This window comes from Leptonotus elevatus, chromosome 9, assembly GCF_054856555.1.
Source record: "Leptonotus elevatus isolate MCC_2025b chromosome 9, RoL_Lele_1.0, whole genome shotgun sequence".
Taxonomy (NCBI): Eukaryota; Metazoa; Chordata; class Actinopteri; order Syngnathiformes; family Syngnathidae; genus Leptonotus; species Leptonotus elevatus.
This window is the reverse complement of record NC_141247.1, coordinates 15,460,219-15,478,890: the sequence shown is the minus strand read 5'-3', so window position 1 is coordinate 15,478,890 and position 18,672 is coordinate 15,460,219. Positions and strand designations below refer to the sequence as shown.

At 40.3% G+C, this 18,672-nt stretch overlaps 1 protein-coding gene across 1 annotated transcript; it reads left to right on the top strand.

Moving 5' to 3' along the window:
- The first annotated feature begins 381 nt into the window (after positions 1-381).
- On the top strand, positions 382-14,764 carry csf1ra (colony stimulating factor 1 receptor, a). The gene is made up of 22 exons (XM_086084521.1): positions 382-497; positions 1,898-2,018; positions 3,081-3,368; positions 3,440-3,727; positions 3,806-3,942; positions 4,012-4,177; positions 4,254-4,455; positions 6,124-6,239; positions 6,320-6,431; positions 6,778-6,977; positions 7,261-7,352; positions 7,434-7,560; positions 7,986-8,090; positions 8,183-8,293; positions 8,386-8,548; positions 8,813-8,895; positions 8,981-9,084; positions 9,690-9,812; positions 9,889-10,000; positions 10,674-10,773; positions 12,537-12,642; positions 13,683-14,764. The coding sequence occupies exons 2-22, from the start codon at positions 1,967-1,969 to the stop codon at positions 13,851-13,853; spliced, it is 2,958 nt and encodes a 985-aa protein (XP_085940647.1). The 5' UTR covers positions 382-497; positions 1,898-1,966; the 3' UTR covers positions 13,854-14,764.
- The last annotated feature ends 3,908 nt before the right edge of the window (positions 14,765-18,672 follow it).

Sequence of the window (18,672 nt, the reverse complement as noted above, 5' to 3'; positions counted from 1 at the left end):
TGAACACTTTGTCCACCGGGTCCGACAACCACAAGCTATGCTACCAAAGGTCAACGTGAAGTTTACCATGTTATTTACTCTATGTAACGTGACAATAAATGCGTATCAGCACACACCCTCTTAGTGCATTTATTTTCGGAGCTTTTCCCATTAAACATCTCACTTCCCATAGCTGGTTACGCCCGTAGGCGGCCGTGGCTCTGCAGAGGAGGCGATTCGTCGCACCTCCTCGACTTGAGAGAATTTGGCAAATTGGAGCTGGCTCATTAATTCGTTAAGCATAATGTGCTGAACAGCCCCCCCCCCCCCCCTTACACACACACACACAGTCCCCGCCACCATCCACTTGCCTGCCTCAAAGATTTCATATTTGTTGTGTGACATGACTGGCGGAGGCAGGAAGAAGGCAGGAGGTGACTTTTGGATCTGCTCCTGACGTTCAAACACGGACGCCAGCATTTTCATCATCTCCTCTGCCAGGTTGAACGCAACTACCGGTGAGTGCACTTCCTGTTTGATGTCACGATAAGCTAAAAAGTCAACCATATTTGAACTTTTGGCCTTTAAAACCTTTATCTTTAACGGCCAACAAATTGAAAACTAGAGATTGCGTTAAGAAGCTGGTTGATGACGAGTGTGGTCATTCTTTCAATGACAAACATAAACCACATTTCGTGACACTTTTTCCTAATGTGTGATACATTACAAAGTAAAAAAATTTTTTTTTAAACAATCTAAAAAACACACTGCTCTATTTTTCTTCTTATGTTTATTTAAATTATCGTTTTTGAGTACTGCTATTACATTTACAGTTGTGTTGGAAATATTTTTTATTTTGATCCAATATTGTTCAAAAACACAAATTTTGCTTAAACTTTACATTTTACTCAAATATAAACTTTTTGGAGTAACAAATGACAACATAATGTCATATTACACAGCAAAATAAACGAGGGCTGTCAAAATTTGTGTGTTCATTTTGAGGTAATTTAAAGTTCCTTTAACGCCACAAATTTGTTTAACGCATGACCACCCCTTACTTGGAAACCTGTACTGGGGAAATTTCACTCGCAACGCAGCAGATACGTCCACGTCAATACTTAGCAGTGATAAATTGAATAATAATGCATAGATTTGTCAAGACTGGGGTCAAGTTGTATTTTGAAAAAATTTAAATGTGCAGAATTTCACAAGTTACTTCTTAAAGATTAGATAGCTCTTAAAATGAATAGAAAAATGCACTGTGCTGTCACTTACGTCTTGCAAAGGCAATTATGCCATCTAGTGGCAGAAAAATTACCACACATAAATCAATATCTTGCTCGTGTTTTTTTTTACAGTGCAGTACATGTTTTTAATTTTAACTCAATTTTATAACCTATTATGGAATTACAAAAAAAAAAATCCACTTTTATGTTAACAAGAGTATGAAAACTTGTATATTTTATTGTACATTTAGACCAGATATAAAATTTGCGATTAACTGGGAGTTAACTATCGAAGTCGTGCAATTAATAACGATAAAAAAATAAAAAATACTCGCCTGACACATCCAAAACAAACGCATACAGATCTCCTACTAACTTGTGTTATGATACAATACAGTAAAAAAAAAAAAAAAAAGTAACGCCATATCCGTTTGCAAAATGTCACTCTAAAAGCAATACAGATCACAGTTCGTTTATAATAATAATAATAAAAATTAAGCGGCGTTTGAGAGTTCATCATCCATAACCGATAGGAAGAGATACTCTCTGGAAGTTATTGACATGTGTTGGGTTTTGGTCCATTTTAGAAATAAACCGTATTGAATGTGGTCAGGAAATAGAAGTTAATAAGGGCGATGACTCAAAGAGCCGTCTGTGATGTGGCTTGCTCTCTCTCTTGCATGCTGCAGATATCAAAAGGGTCTTGTGTTGCACTCACACACGTCAACATTCAATCGCCGCTTTGGAGTCCATTCAGGATGCAGTCACTCCTCACTCTGCTGCTGGGATTTGTGGTCTTCGTCGCCTCAGGTAAGGAAGCAATTCCAATAACTTCAGTTGTTTTAACGCTTTTTTGTACTATTATTATTATGATTGTATATTTCCATATTTGTTTTTGCGGGATGCTGTCCCATTAAGTCTTCTGGTAGCAGAATGAATTTTTCTCAGGGTCTTTCATGTGATTAACTACCATTTTTGGGTGAAAGAGCCTCTCAGGATCATGTATAGCATCCGGCTGCTTAACTCCTAATTGCAATTTCATGTATCAGCATGAGCACATGAATACTTTTATTGTGTCATGTTTCATTCTGACTAACTGAATTGGCTTCGCTTTCCGCTGGGTTGCTGTATAACGTGGATGAGGAGGGGGGTCGATGGAAGTTTGAATGGACAGCATGTTTGGGTGGGAAAGACCGTTAAGGCCCAAATACTGATTGGCATGTCTCTTTAACATCCATTGCGGGGAAGAGCCGAAGGGAAAAACATCGACTGTACGGCACAATCTCAGTTCTGTTCTGCTTAAAGCGTTAGAACGATCAACAATAATTCTAACTTAACTGAAACTGTATAGTTAACTTCCTATATAGTTTGAGAAAGGGGAAGAGATTGCAAGGTCACTAGATTGTCAATCAGAGGTCAAATAATTTTAAAAAAGGGAATAATTAAGTTTTTAAATACTAACTCAGACAGCTTTTTACAATAGTGCACTTTACTAAATGTCTTTTGTCCCTTAAAGGCAACTGAACTCTGCTGCTACATTATTGGTTTACAATGAATGTGTGAACGTTTGTTTTAAACACAAATACAGTAGTGCCTTCCTTTGCAAATAACCTGACTTCGATTTTTCATTGATGGTAGCAAACTTAAAAAAATAGGCTAACGAAAGTAGCATTGATGTGGGGCTAATTGTTTTAGCATTAATGTTGCTTCGTGTTTGCGTTCTATTGTGTAATAAACAGTACTTTTATGTATTTGACTTGTGTTTTTTGCATAATTTTGTGGCACTGGTGTTCAATTTAATGACCCCCGATCATTCACTGAGCTAAATAAATAGCCTAAGTTGCAAGAGTGCTATGCTATCTTCTTTCCTAGCGGAGTGGAGGCGTCCAGTGATCAGACTCAACTCAAAGGTGGTCTCAGGTCCTGAGGTGGTGGTCAAGTCCGGCACCCCTCTGGATCTGAGGTGCGAGGGCGATGCTCCGGTGAACTGGCAACCGAGGCTGGCCAAACACAAACGCTACATGTCCAAGGGGAGAAGAAACATCTCCACTTTGAACGTGGCGCGTCCCTCTGCCGAGTTCACCGGCACCTACAAGTGTTTTTACACAGGTAGCGCCCAGCATCGTAATCTGACCTCATGGGTTCACGTGTTTGTAAAAGGTGAGCTCCAGCGCATTATGTCAGGTCAGTGCCGGTTATTGATTCCAAACCTTTGCTTCCCACAATGGCAGATCCCAGCCGTGTCTTCTGGACCAGCAGCACCTTGCTGAGGGTGGTGAAAAAGGAGGGTGAGGTTTACTTGCTCCCCTGCCTCTTGACTGACCCAAGCGCCACAGACATGAGTCTCCGCATGGACAACGGCACCACCGTCCCGCCGGGGATGAACTTCACCGTTTACCGGCACCGTGGCATTCTCATCCACAGCCTCCACCCCAGCTTCAATGCCGACTACGTATGCACAGCCAAGGTCAACGGTGTGGAGCGCACCTCCAAAGCCTTCTCCATTAACGTCATCCAGAGTGAGACCACTTCAGGGTGAACAGACATCAGCAATCTGCCTGTTTTGGACTAATCGTGTCATTTCGTCCTTTTTATAGAGCTCCGCTTCCCCCCGTATGTCTTTCTGGACACGGATGAATACATACGAATCACTGGGGAGGAACTGAAAATCTACTGCACCACACACAATCCCAATTTCAACTACAACGTCACCTGGATATACACCACCAAATCAGTTAGTATGATTCACGCTGGGAATTTTACAAGAATAATAAACTCATGTTTGTCTTGCCGTTGCCTTCAGAAACCCACCATAGAAGAGAGGGTCCGCTCCAGCGGGGAAAACCGTCTCGACATACAGAGCATCCTCACCATCCCTGCTGTGGACCTTGCAGACACGGGCAACATTTCCTGCACCGGCACCAACGAAGCAGGGGTGAACAGTTCAACGACATACTTGCTGGTTGTAGGTAAGCTACAAAAGATACCCGCGGCACGATTCAAACTAACGATGATGATACTGATTCTCTCGAGTCACGTACGCAGACAAGCCATACATCCGACTGTTGCCGCAGCTCTACCCAAAGCTGACCCACAAGGGTCTCGTGATTGAGGTGAACGAGGGTGAGGATCTGGAGCTTACCGTGCTCATTGAGGCGTACCCGCACATTGTGGAGCACAGCTGGCAAACGCCGACATCTCCCGGCACGTCCGCACAGGAGAACAAGCTCATCCGGTATAACAACAGGTGAGATGGAATCTCGTGGCCTATGGACATATTGGGTTGAACAGGGGTTAGAGGAGAAGCACCTTTAGCTTTAGCTTATCTTCTCTCAATTGAACAGACCGCACAGCGAGTATGTCAAATGTGACTTTTTTTTGTGTGAAAAATCAAGCCGTTGCCTTTGCTTTCAAACGCTTAATGCGTGAAGCCACATCCTGCTGAGAAATGAATGCTACTTTGCCTAGCAACTTGTGTATACATCATTTGTTTGAGTCATGAGAGTAAGCCGCTTCAAGTCGCCAGTGGCAGGAATATATCCCCATAAGTACTGGGGGCTATCCATGGAGCGACGAGATGTGCTAGCTGGCTTTGGCTGGTGGACGTTTTTTTCTGTTTGTTTACTAGTGTTGTCAAATGGTAATCAAACTAATTAATCGCACAACTTTCCATAATTAATCATAATTAATCACGATTAAACACATTTTTCTTTTACTTGAGTAAAATATTTTAATTAATGGAAAATTATCAAAACTTCAGGCGGACCCCGGGGGCCGCTATCGGACCCCGGAGCCACTCAAATGCACTGACCGAGAGCTTTACAACGGTGTCCGCCCCGTCGCTGCACGACATTGCGTTCTGGAGCTAGAGGGCCAACAAACCCAATACTTTTACCCGAGATAGGAACCATCGCAGGCGGGGAAGATTTTTCGGATTTACGCCCCTCGTATCTTCGGAACGCCAGGTCCTACCGGGGAGATAAACACATCCCCGGAATAGTCTCGGCGAGAGCTTTCCAACGTGCCATTTTGCCACGTTGGAGATAGAGGGACGGCAAATGTTAAATTTTATGCCCGGGAACGCTCCAGCGTTCTCCTTCAGCCCATTTCGCAGGCCTCCGACCCGTTCCGCTTGCGTTCCGGAGATAGAGGCCCGACAGTTTCAATATTTCATGCCCGGGAACACTCCAACGTATTTATTCGCCAGGGTGATTTAGCTTGTAGCCTCCGTGCTGAATGGCAGTTGCGACTACGGAAGACCAGGGGCGCAAACCTGCGGGTCCCAGCGACCTGAAAGATGTACAGTGTGACACAAAAAAAAACGGTCATCATCTAAACTTTAATAACTTTAGAAATAATTAATCAATTCTTTTTATTTTTCAGATTTATCCAGAAGAATTTATGTTCTAAGAGTCTACCAAATTTGACCTTCTAAAAGCCGTTTTGTTTTTTTGGTGTCACCCTGTACATTGAAAAGAATAGAACCTTCAAACTAACGATCCTGGGAGATCTTGGTCCAAATAAGTTTGCCTCTGCAGCCTACGGGTACCTCGAAGGGCCACATTTCAAACACTTGCACATTGACGTGCCACTCGCGATCAATTGCGTTTTTTTTTTAACGCACTAATTTGCAATGAATTCATCTAGATTAACACGTTTAAACTGACAGCCTTAATTTAAATTCATCTCTAGAGTTAATGCTTTACTTTCGACAGCCCTAATGTTTACTTTTATTGAAGTAAAAGAGTCAAAAGTATCTGCAGTTCTACTTGAGAACTGAGAGTGAGTTCTCTCGCCACCTTTGTTCTCAGGTAATGAGACTCCCGCAAAGGAAGTTCTGTTCTATACTGATGTGGAAGTGCACAAGTTCTTTAGTCGTCACAATTAAATTCGTCTTCCTTTTTTTCCTTATCAGATACCACGCTACATTGCAACTGAAGAGAATGAATGCTCAGGAGCAAGGCCAGTACACCTTCAACGCTAGAAGCGAACTGACCAGCGCCTCCATCACATTCCAAGTCCAAATGTATCGTAAGTGACGTGTTGCTAAACTCCGCGGTCCCAATTTTGGTGCTTTATGTTGATCGCCGGTCTTTTCTTCTCCATGGCAGAGAGACCGGTCGCTATGGTGAGATGGGAAAATGTGACCACTCTGACGTGCACGTCTTTTGGCTATCCCGCCCCGAGTATCATCTGGTACCAATGTTTTGGAATACGTCCCACGTGAGTGTCCTTGCCATGTGCAAAACGGTGTTCTTATTCAAATTTGTGGCATCAAAAGTATTCTTTAACGGCTAGCAGGTGTACTGTGAACTTGTTGCAAATATGTGGCTAGTCCGAAAAGGGCTTGGGCTTTGGAACAGGACAGTGCAGGAACAGTTTGGGTACCACCGTGGATAAACGCAACTCGGGATTCTAGTCTCCTTTTCTGACTACTGTCAAAGTTCCAGCTAAAAAAAAACATTGCAGCTGTAGCGATTTCTCTGTTCAGGGTCACGCAAGGGATAAAGCCTAGCCCAGCCCGTCATCTCAATTGAATCTCAATTTCAACCTGTTTGCATCGAGCCAGGTGCAACGAAAGCAATACCGGGCTGCAGATGGCCACCCCGCTGCAAGCTCAGACAGTGGAGCTCCAGAGGGAGGAGTACGGCGCGGTGGCGGTGGAGAGCGTTCTGACCGTGGGACCATCCAGCCGCAGGATGACAGTCGAGTGCGTGGCCTTTAACCTCGTCGGAGTCAGCAGCGACACGTTTGCCATGGAAGTTTCTGGTGACTATCAGAAGTGCCGTTGTGCGCTAGTGATTTTGTTTTCGCTGAGTCACAAGGACATGACTTCAACCGCGGTGGATGTTCTGCATGAAAATTTCCGTTTTTTCTCTCCCAGTCAGCTGCTTCCTTTGGATGTTTTTGTTATCTATTTAGGACACTGATGACCCATTCTCATATCTAATGCAAATTTTTGCACATTTTCTACAGCTACATATTCAAAGAACTTTTTTTTTTGTAACACGAGGAGTCATCACGACTAACTGATCTTTCTCTGGTTATGCAGACAAACTCTTCACCTCCACCTTAACCGCATCTGCCGGCATTCTGTCCATCCTGCTTCTGCTTCTGGTGTTTCTGTTTTACAAATATAAGCAGGTAAAAGCGCAAGGGGACAGTGTGATGGCGGTTTAAACACAAACGTGGCTCAAACAACTCTTTCTCTTCCTGCTCAACCAGAAACCCAGGTATGAAATCCGTTGGAAGATCATTGAGGCAAGGGATGGAAACAACTACACCTTTGTTGACCCCACGCAGCTGCCCTACAATGATAAATGGGAGTTCCCAAGAGACAAACTTAAACTAGGTTAGTAGCATGTTTTATAAGTGGGCTACTGCTAAACATTAGCTACACCTGCAGGATATAATGAGATCCGTAACAAGAACTACATTAAAAATCTTGACCAAGATAGTAATGTTTAATTTAAATTTTTCATACTTGAACTTTTTTTTTTTATAGCGCTTTACAATTAAAGCCTCACATTCACATACACACACACACACTCATACACTCATACACCAGTGGTCAAATCAGGGTTCAGTGTCTTGCTCAAGGACACTTTGACACAGTCACCGGGGATGAGGATCGAACCCGCAACCTCACAGATAGGATACGGCCACTCTATCTCTGAGCCATGCCACCCCACTTCTTGATTATCATACCCGACTATCAGGCATTGATAAAATGATGAATGTCGTTTCCAAGTCATGAAGTTCGGTCCTACTTTGCAGGAAAGATCTTGGGCGCCGGAGCGTTCGGAAAAGTTGTGGAGGCCACGGCCATCGGCCTGGGAGAGCAAGACAACGCGATGCGTGTGGCTGTGAAAATGTTAAAAGGTGTGACTGGGAATTGTTCTGGAAAAAGTGATAGGGGCAATATTTTCGCGTGACGGAGGACTGATGCCAATGTGTTGTGTTTCTCTTTGAAGCCAGCGCCCATTCGGACGAGAGAGAAGCTCTGATGTCAGAGCTGAAGATTCTGAGTCACTTGGGGCATCACAAGAACATTGTCAACCTACTGGGGGCCTGCACCTATGGAGGTAACATAACGGGATTTCCAAGACAAGTAAAAGCACGCAAGTCCTGTATGCTTGAATTGAAATGGTCTTAACATGGCGCGGTTCCTCTTCAGGACCCGTGCTTGTAATCACAGAGTACTGCAGCCTTGGGGACTTACTGAACTTCCTCCGCCAGAAGGCAGAAACTTTTATGAGCTTTGTCATGAACATGCCCGTCGTAACGGAAAACTCCAACCACTATAAGAATATCTGCAATCAGAAACATTTCATAAGAAGGTAAGCCACTAAAGACATTGGCAATGATGATAGAGACATGACTGATGACCAACGCATACCCTGTCGATCACTCCAGTTTACCCACGACACTAATGGAAAAGCAGTTGAGAAAATGAATGGTTAAAAAGTTCACAGGGAAACTCGACTAAAACTCTTTTTCTTGTTTTGTCCCCTTTCGGATCTGACTTTGCGTCCAATTTAAGTTAAATTCAAAATTATTTGACCTCACATTCTACCAAAGTTTGTGACAGTTTCATTCTACAGTGACAGTGGGATCTCGAGTGCGTCGTCAAGCAGCTACTTGGAGATGAGACCCTGTCAGCTGCCAAGCGGCGAGCCACCGCAAAGTAACGTTGTCTCGTATTTTATGGGCACTTTGTCTTCAACAATCCAGCTGCATTGTCTCGCTAACACGATGGGACTCGTGCCTAGATGATGCGTGCGAGGAGATTGAAGAATGGCCGTTGGACTTGGATGACATGTTGAGGTTTTCCTATCAAGTGGCTCAAGGCTTGGACTTTTTGGCTGCCAAAAATGTGAGTGTTTTTTGGCAGTATGTTAATAAGCTATTTGTGCAAAGTGTATTCTTGCTTTGTTTGAAATGTTTGAAAAGCCTGAACAAAAAGTCAACCGCAGAAAAATGTCTTGACTATAATATGTTCTATGCAGCCCCGCTATCTAAATAGGGTATTCTGGTTAATTTGGTGTTAGTGGAATTATGAGTTAAGCAGCAAAATCCAGTAGTTTTTATCAATATCAGAAGACGGCCATTTTGCCACTTGCTGTCGCGTGAAGATGACATCACAGGTGCTCAGGCCTCAGGTAACAACAAATCACAGCTCAGCTAGAGAAAACAGGTGAGCTGTGATTGGTCGTTGCCTGAGCCCTGAGCAACTGTGATGTCATCTTCAGTCGACAGCAAGTGGCAAAATGGCCGCCCCCTGAGATAGATTAAAACGGCTGGATTTTAACTCATATTCCACAAATGTAATATTAATCAGAATGTCATGTTTAGACTAGTGAGGTCACACGTAACATTTTAGTCAATAAATATTTAAGGTTGACTTAGTTTCAAGTCATGATATAACCGTGACTATTTTTTTCAACCGTCCAATGAGAAAAGCTGCTTTCTTGCGTGCAGTGCATTCACAGAGATGTGGCTGCTCGAAACGTCCTTCTGACGGACCATAGAGTAGCCAAGATTTGTGACTTCGGCCTGGCGCGGGACATCATGAACGACTCCAACTACGTGGTGAAGGGCAACGTAAGCACACATTTGTAAACCTTAGTGTGATTGCTGCACACTTATTTCATGGATTGGGGGTCATGTCTGTTTGAAGGCACGTTTGCCAGTGAAGTGGATGGCTCCAGAGAGTATTTTCGACTGTGTATACACTGTCCAAAGTGACGTTTGGTCCTATGGAATCCTTTTGTGGGAGATCTTCTCTCTGGGTGAGAAAGCACACACACACACACACACACACACAAGAGGTGGCAAAGGTACTCACGCTTTCAACTTCAGTAGACATGCAGATCAATTTTAGTCTTGGGTAAAAAAAATAAAATAAAAAAAAAAGCTAAGCTAGCATTAGCATTAGCAAATTGATGTTTTTTAAAATCCATACGCGCATACACATCTATGCTTATTTTATGGTGCTCATACATATAAAGTATTGGGGCGGGGGCGGGGAGCCAAGCTAGCATTAGCATTAGCGAATTGAATTTTATTTTTTTATTCACACGCACATAAACGTCTATGCTTATTTTATGGTGCCCATACAGATAAAGTCTTGAAAAAAAAACTAAGCTAGCATTAGCATTAGCTAATTATTTATTTATTTTTTAGATTCACACGCACGTCTATGCTTATTTTATGGTGCTCATACAGATAGTTTTGAGAAAAAAACTACGCTAGCATTAGCATTAGCTAATTTATTTATTTATTTTTTAGATTCACACGCACGTCTATGCTTATTTTATGGTGCTCATACAGATAACGTTTTGGGAAAAAACTACGCTAGCATTAGCATTAGCTAATTTATTTATTTATTTATTTTTGGATTCACACGCACGTCTATGCTTATTTTATGGCGCTGCTTTCTCTCGTGTGTTTGCCCTCCATCAGGTAAGAGCCCTTACCCCAGCATGGCTGTGGACTCCAGGTTCTACAAGATGGTGAAGCGAGGCTACCAGATGTGTCAGCCGGACTTTGCCCCGCCCGAGATGTAAGTTTCACCACCTTCCTGACACCTAGAATTGTCTCTGGATGAAGATGGATGAGGCAAACAAGTATGGCTGATAGCCGTACAGGATCAACATGATGGCTGACTTGATTGCTGTGTGAATAGATAGACTGATTGTAGATGACAATGAATGAGGATAATTGGTGGACATAGTTTGAGCTAAAGCAGGCAGTGGAAAATACAGAACTTTTTTGTTGTTGTTGTGAGTGTGTGTGTGCGGAATGATTGTTCTGTGGAAACGGTACATGGTGAATGTGAGTCAGTTCCCAATCATCTGCTGTCCGTGTGTGAGTCAGGCCTCAGTTCTGCCTGTTAGCCACATGACCGCCATGCTGGTAAGCCATGGAACTGCTATTTCACGGCAGCAAAAAACAGACTGAGGCAGGGAACAAGTCTCTCTTGTTCAAGCATGTAAACACTTCCTTGTAGTTCCCCTTGTTATCATTGCAGCTTTAACCCTTACATACTGTACTGTTCAAGTCAAATTTGACCGTTAATGACATTTGGCAGCCATACATGTCATAAACTGCCAAATTAGTCCCGTGTCTACAAAAAAATGTATTGTATATTTATCAGTGGGTTGAATCAAGGAAAATGGTGGGAATCTTGAAACTGTGAAAAAATGTAATGTTTGTATGATCGAGGTGTGTCAGAAAAGTGCCAGGACTGGTGTCACAAAAGATATACAGGGCTATTCAAAAATAATTAACTTCATTATGCAATATTTGAATAAGGATGAGAACATTCCAGCCAAGTCACAAGTATTATACCCACAACCATCTTTTATTCCCATCTTTAAGTGTTCAGTGTGACTACCATCTCCAGAATGGGCAAGAACACGCCTATCAGCACATCACCATCCACTCAGTTGGTCGCTGTTGTTATTCCACATTTAAGGTTATCTGATGACTTGCCCTTCTGAGGATAAGCAAACTGAACATTGCTGGAGGGGAGAAAAAGCCATTCAAAATTTAGAAAACTCCTCTTTCAAATAATTACTGAGGACGGGAGCAATTTTTGTAGTTAGCTATGAGTTTTGTCTTGAATTCTATTGTTTTCTTGCCTTTTTTTTTTTAAATCAAATGACTGGCATTTTGTGTCATTTTTCATTATTTTTTAAAAAGTAATAAACTGCTCGGAAACACTGGAAAGTTGGGGTAAAATCAGCGTAACATCCAGTCAAAAGTCAGGCCTTCAAAATAAAAGCATTCTAACATTTTTACCAGACTTTCTTTGGCCATATGGTGGCGGAAAATAAGCCACCGTGCGGCGAAACTGTTATTATACTGCATGCTTTTATTTTGAAGGTTTGACTATTGACAGAAAATGTTAAGCCGATGTTGCCAAGCAGGCTGGAATTGAATCATCAACAAAAGCTTACATTGTGGAAGGCGCGTTTCCTTCGGTTGACCCCTTTTCACACATCGTACGAAATGCTTCTAATAAACATGCATCGATTCCAGGAAATAAATGGCCGAGTCACAAGGTTTATTTTGTCTGCAAACCGAGCAGTTTATAAAGTGTGACAACATTTGAATGAAAACATTTTGCTGAAAACACAATCATACAAAAAGTAGGGCATACGAAAACCGAGGTAGGGTAAAACTCGTAGTTTGGGTTTGAAGTATATTGTATCTTTCGTGACATCAGTCCTGGAACGTTTTCTAACTGCCCCAAAGCCTTAAAAGCAAACACCTGAAAATGTGATCAGAAATGAAAATCTACTTTCTACTCTCTTGCTTCAGCTACGACATCATGAAGATGTGCTGGAATCTGGAGCCCACCAAGCGTCCCACTTTCAGCAAGATCAGTCAGATGATACAAAGACAGCTCGGCGAAGACGTCGAACAGGTGAGTTAAATATCAATTTTCGGCTGAGACTAGCTAATCACTTATGTGATATGTGCATTTGCTGCACAGTTCTGAGGCTGGGGCTTCGAATTGGGGTTCTGGCCTTCTTGTGTGGAATTTGCATGCTGTCCCCATGCTTCTCCATCTTCCTCCCATATTCCAAAAACACGTAGTTTATTATAGACTCCAAATGTGTGAATTTGAGTGTTGTACTTGAATAAAGACACATTGCGCTTCCACAAAACACAGGAAAGGAAATTCTGACCATCCTAAAAAGCACTTGGGCTGTAACTATTCCAAAATGTAACCTGCCCCTCGGTTTTCGGAGTTCATCACCTAACCAGTAGAGGGCAGTTGTGCACTAAACATGCCCAGAAGAAGACGGGAACAGGAAGTTATTGACCTAATGTTAAAGCTAACTTCTAGCTCTACCTTTGTTTACTTAAGGAATAATGTTGGATCGAATAGCCTTGAAGTGACTTTTAGGACAACATTACATGTGTAAGTAATGTAGATATAATTATATATGTGTGAACTAAATGGTAGTTAGTGTTTTGTTAACCTTGAGAGGTGATCACTAGCGCACTAATGCTAATCGCGATTGCTAACCGTTTAGCATAGGCTAATTTTGTTGGCGTTTAATAATGCATGTGCATATAAGATAATAAATTGAGTATCTATTTCATTCAACTTTCATCCTACCGGAGTGAATTAACAAAGACGGAGGGGCGATTATTGGATAGAATAATCAATAAGATAATCAATTTAAAAAATATATTCAATATTGACAGCACTAGTTCAGTCCAGGGTGTAGCACGCTCTTGCCCAAAGTCATCTGAAATTGACCTCAGCTTACCTGTGACCTCAATAATAAATGGATGCACCATGTTGCCATTCAAATCCAGCCCAGACAAGAGATTTAATCAAGTGTGCTGTAAAAACCGATCCGATTATATGCCTTTCCTTTCAGATAATATCTTACAGACACTTACATCACATTGAACAAACTTGACCACCTAAAATTATTTTGGCCCCCACAGCTAATTTACCAGAATGTGCAGCAGCAGCAACCAGCACAGCAACAGCAGGTCATGGAGGCTGAAGAGTGTGACCCGCCAACGTGCCGCGACGGCCCCTGTGAGCAGTCTTGTGACCCCGCGGAGGAGGAAGAGGAGCCTTTGATGAAGACCAACAACTATCAGTTTTGTTGAAAATCCTTGACGAAGGGAGGAAAAGCGACCTCTGTGACTTCCGCTCAACAAAATCATCAAACTCATAGACATGACTAACGAGGCATCAATGCTTCCTCTAGGACTATCATTCTTCATCCATCCAGAAAAGTTCATAAAAATAATAGTGGACACACAAGTATGTTTTTTTTCCCACGGGAGTGAACATCGTAGGCAGTCGAAAGCAAACAATCGACAACTGCGTATGAAATGCTGTAGACAAGTTAGTTTTTTTTTCTTCGATCACTTTAATTGACCTGCCTGTTTTTTTTGTTTTTTTTCCTACTGCGTGCCAAATGGACTGTGAAGGAGGCAAAGAATGACGACGTTGTTTTTGCCCTCTACGCTTTGGTCATAGTTGAAGCTCTTGTGACACCATTAGCATGTGATCGCCCCACTCCAGTCAAATTCATTATCCACAGGTTCAGGAGCGTAAAAGGAGCAATGCGATACATCTCAACTGCCATGGCAACCAATGGATCCAAGATAGAATAGATGAATAGTGTTTTATGTTTGACAATGTGAACATTTTTTTTGAGCGTTTTTGCCAGACTTTTTTTGGGGTTCAAGTTCCGTATAATCTTGACTTTCAGACCACATGTAGCAGTCAGCCTACACTGCCAAAAAAGTATGAAGTAACATAAGCTGTGAGAGATGCACGCCACGTTTGGCATTTCAAGTGCGCTCGCATCTTAAGTGAGTGAGATTTCCGATCATGTAAATATATATTTCTTGCTGTATATCTAGATATACGTATCTTTATTTGTAGCGTTTAGGGATGGTTGTGGAGATTGTAGTGAATGCACAGTTCATATATAAGACGTGTGGTTTTGCGCAAGTGAAATAATCTTTGATTATGTTAGAAGCTTTCAAATAAAACGGTGTGAAGTTTACCCTCGATTCCCGACTCGCTGACTTGCAGATCGCCCTTTGTGTGGTTTCAACTAAAATAATATTGCTTCTTTTATGAGTAGCTTGTCGTCATCATACTTATTTTTATGTGACTTTATTACTCTATAGATAATAATATGAAACAGAATTTTATTATTATTAGGAAAGTTACAGTACGATACTTTTTCCTCAACTCTTGAGTAGTCACCGATACGATACAAATAGTGCATTGGATACAAAAAAAATCTTTTTATAAACATTTATTATTTATAATTTTATTTTATATTGCATTTTTGCTTTAAAATTGGATTAATGGCAATTTTCTATTCCTGATCATAAAATGGCCACTCTCTTGTGATTGTTTTAAGATCAGGAACTACAAATTAGAATAATAAAGATACTTGCATCGGCCGTTGTAGCGAGTACCGATACCATGAAATAAGGCTAGGTATCCGACCGATACCGATGCCTTGTATTGGTACTCCCCCATGCGTAATTATTATTGTTCATTGGTTGGAAATGACACAAGGAAGTCATTAAGATTGTTGTAGGGTGTTGTTTTTATTTTTTTATTTTGACAAAAATCCAAAATGACTCTCAATACAGTTCAATATAATATTTTAAATAAGTGCTTAGATTGCCCAATAAGATCGGCTGTATGATTTTTTTTTGGTATATATATATTTTTTAAATTATATTATTAGTATCTTTGACACAATTTGCCGCTTTCTTGTGTCACTTCCAGTTTAAGGACATTCAATAAATAAATAAAAACAATGACTTGCATGGAAATATCAATTTTTTAAAATCACATCCTGACTTGTAAATAAAATGTTTTCTTTTAGCAGCCTTTAAAGAGCTCAACAGCTCAGTTCCATATGAACATTACATCGATTTAATAAATACTGTACGTTCAAATGTTATTTATCGTACTTTGAACACCAACAAGAGCAAACTATATGCGTTTTGTGGTTCTTTCAGTTTGCAGACAGAGGTGCTGTGAAAAACATACTTCTGAGTTTAGTAAAGAAAAAGCAATCAGGCAAATAGAATGTAAGACAGTGGTGGCCTTACATAGGAAATAAAAAATAAGAATTAAATCACTATTTTCATTATTTCTGCATTTGATCTCAATACATGCTTAACTAATGTTCTAACTATGCTCTAAAATAATAAGCAGTGTTCTTTAACTCATTCACTGCCATTGACGGCTATAGACGTCAACAATTCATTTGAACTGTTTCTATTATTTAAAAAAAAAATCCACTTTTGTTAACAAGATTTTGAAAACCTAGAATTTTTTTATTGTACATTTAGAACAGATATAAAATTTGTGATTAATTGTGAGTTAACTAGTGAAGTCATGCGATTAATTACGGAATCATTTTAATCTCCTGACGCTCCTAATTCTTAATAATTTTTTCTTCTTTGGTTTTTAATTTAAAACATTTTTTTAATAATCTTTTTTTTAAGAAAAGATTATAAAAAAAATTAGAGGCATCAGGCGATTACAATTTTTAATCATAATTAATTGCATGACTTCACTAGTTAACTTAATTTATTTCATTAATTTTGAAAAGAAAAAAGACAATAAAAAGCAAAATTCAAATTCCAAGTAAAACAAAAGAATGAAAGGGGACAGAAAGAAGTCAAACTTGTTTTGTCTACCCCTGATCAAGTAGAAAAATAAAAAATAAAATAAAAAACTCACGATTAATCACAAATTTTATATCTGTTCTAAATGTACAATAAAAAAAATGTTTTCTAGGTTTTCATACTCATGTTAACAAAAGTGGGGAAAAATGTTAAACTAATAGAAATAGTTCTAATGAATTTTTGACGTCTATAGCCGTCAATGGCAGTGAATGAGTTAAGATTCAAAATTCTTCGAAATTGTCATAAAATCTCATTCAAAATGTGAAAACAAGGAAAATGGTGAACATTTGTGGAGTCTTTTGCCAGCGTTTCCAGCCAGAAGAAACACGTGGTCACAACAGCTCAAAACATTTGAGGATGAAAATTCTACAGTTTAATATGCTTCACATAGCTTTCATAAAATAAAATTTAACGCCTCGCGCATGGCGAGAGATGATTAGAGCTGTTATATATAGAGTCACATTGCTCCTTGAAAAAAGACAACAGACAACTTTTTTGGGGATTAATTATTTCTATTATATAAATTTCACTATAGCGTTGATTCGTTTTTTTTTTTTTAAGAGTCACGTCAAAAACATTTCTCATGAATTCCATTCTTACGAGATAGAACATTTTCTGTCCCTTTGCAGTCAAATACACAGTTTATCTCATCTTACAATGTTTTGTCTCAATAAATGAAAGTGGTATAAATAACATACAACATAGCTATACAATGCATCAACCTTCAGTCCAAAAGGCAAACAAGAGGTAAGTGCGTGTAAGCGCAACAAATACAATCTTTCAAAACTTTGAATGCCGCGCAGCACAGATAAAGTTACAATAAAAGGTCAAAATGACACTCCCCTACAAAAATATTGGAAAATTGAGGTCAAATTCTTAATTTTTTCTGTACACTAAATTTTGGGGGGTTTGACGTCAAAAGATATCAACAATTCCACTTTTATTTCCTGTTATTGACATCGGATCGCTTACGCAACTTAGAAGGCAACACCCTTCGTTTGAATCGGTCCATTTTCCATGTAAGCAAGTCTTCAGCCAAAAAGAAAGAATTTGCCTCATTCCAATACATTTGGAGGGGACACTATAGATGCCTTGTACATGACAACTATTTCAAAGAAACACCATTTTTACCATTCTTCATTTACTGTTCAACACATAACTCACAACGCCCATTTGAAATGCATAAAGTTGCTCTTACAAGAAAATGTCACAGTGGTGATTAAAAGTAGGACGCCTATAAGTGGCTGTAAATAGTCAACAAAAGAGTCATTCAGCAGCTGATCTGCTAGCTTGAATTGCTAATGCTAACACAAAATGGGACACTCATAATATATAACCCTTTAAGCAACTGACATTTTATCATAAAGGGGGCGTAAACAAATTTAGACATTCAATAACAGTGCTCATATTCATATATTCTTTACGAAGAGCTTAAAGAAGCTGTGAGGTCTGTACAGTACAGAATCCATCACAGCGCTGTATTTCCATCATTCTGACTTATACTGCCCCCAAGTGGCCAAAGACAGATTCATGACATTTCCATTCATTTCAATAGGGAAAGATGATTTGAGCTACGAGCATGGCCACAGAACATCTTAATGTGTATCTCAAGGCAACACTTAAACCATATATTTACTAGGGGTGGGATTCTTTGAATGTATCACGATTCGATTCAATTCCGATTTTTGGGTCTGCGATTCAATTCCGAATCGATTTCGATTAAGAATGATTTTTGATTCAATCTGTAGATGTGCAAGGAATTGTAATGACCTACTCCAGTCTGACTGGCTAATGCTAATTAGCGCGCTACTCGCGGCACTTTTCTCACTCAAAAGAACGGCTCCATACTGGAAAAAATAAACTTTGGTTGGAATAACTTGCGTAACGTGACTTTTTCCTTCGACTCTCTAATGTGGCTACAACTTAACAGTGTATTAGACCGCGTGGAACCACACTGCCCCTCAGTGGCCAAACCGGGTACGACATTAACAGCGCTCAAAATAAAGGCACACACAGACAAAGAGAAGACGGTATAAAATAATTTAAATAAAATCGATTTTGGAACATTTTAAATAGATTCTGAATCGTACTAAATGAGAATCGCGATTCTTATGGGAATCGATTTTTTGACACACCCCTAATATTTACATCTACGCTTCTTCTCACGTTCTCATTCATACACTTCTCACAAAAAACACAAAAAACAAAAATTGTGATATTGGGCTTTGTGTCACGTTTCGGTTTTGTAGGGCTT

Excerpts from the sequence above, each read along its gene's own strand:
- csf1ra (XM_086084521.1), top strand. The coding sequence starts at position 1,967 with ATGCAGTCACTCCTCACTCTGCTGCTGGGATTTGTGGTCTTCGTCGCC. Across the intron at positions 6,240-6,319 it reads ATTCCAAGTCCAAATGTATC|AGAGACCGGTCGCTATGGTG; the intron begins GTAAGTGACGTG and ends TCTCCATGGCAG. Across the intron at positions 7,561-7,985 it reads AAGAGACAAACTTAAACTAG|GAAAGATCTTGGGCGCCGGA; the intron begins GTTAGTAGCATG and ends CCTACTTTGCAG.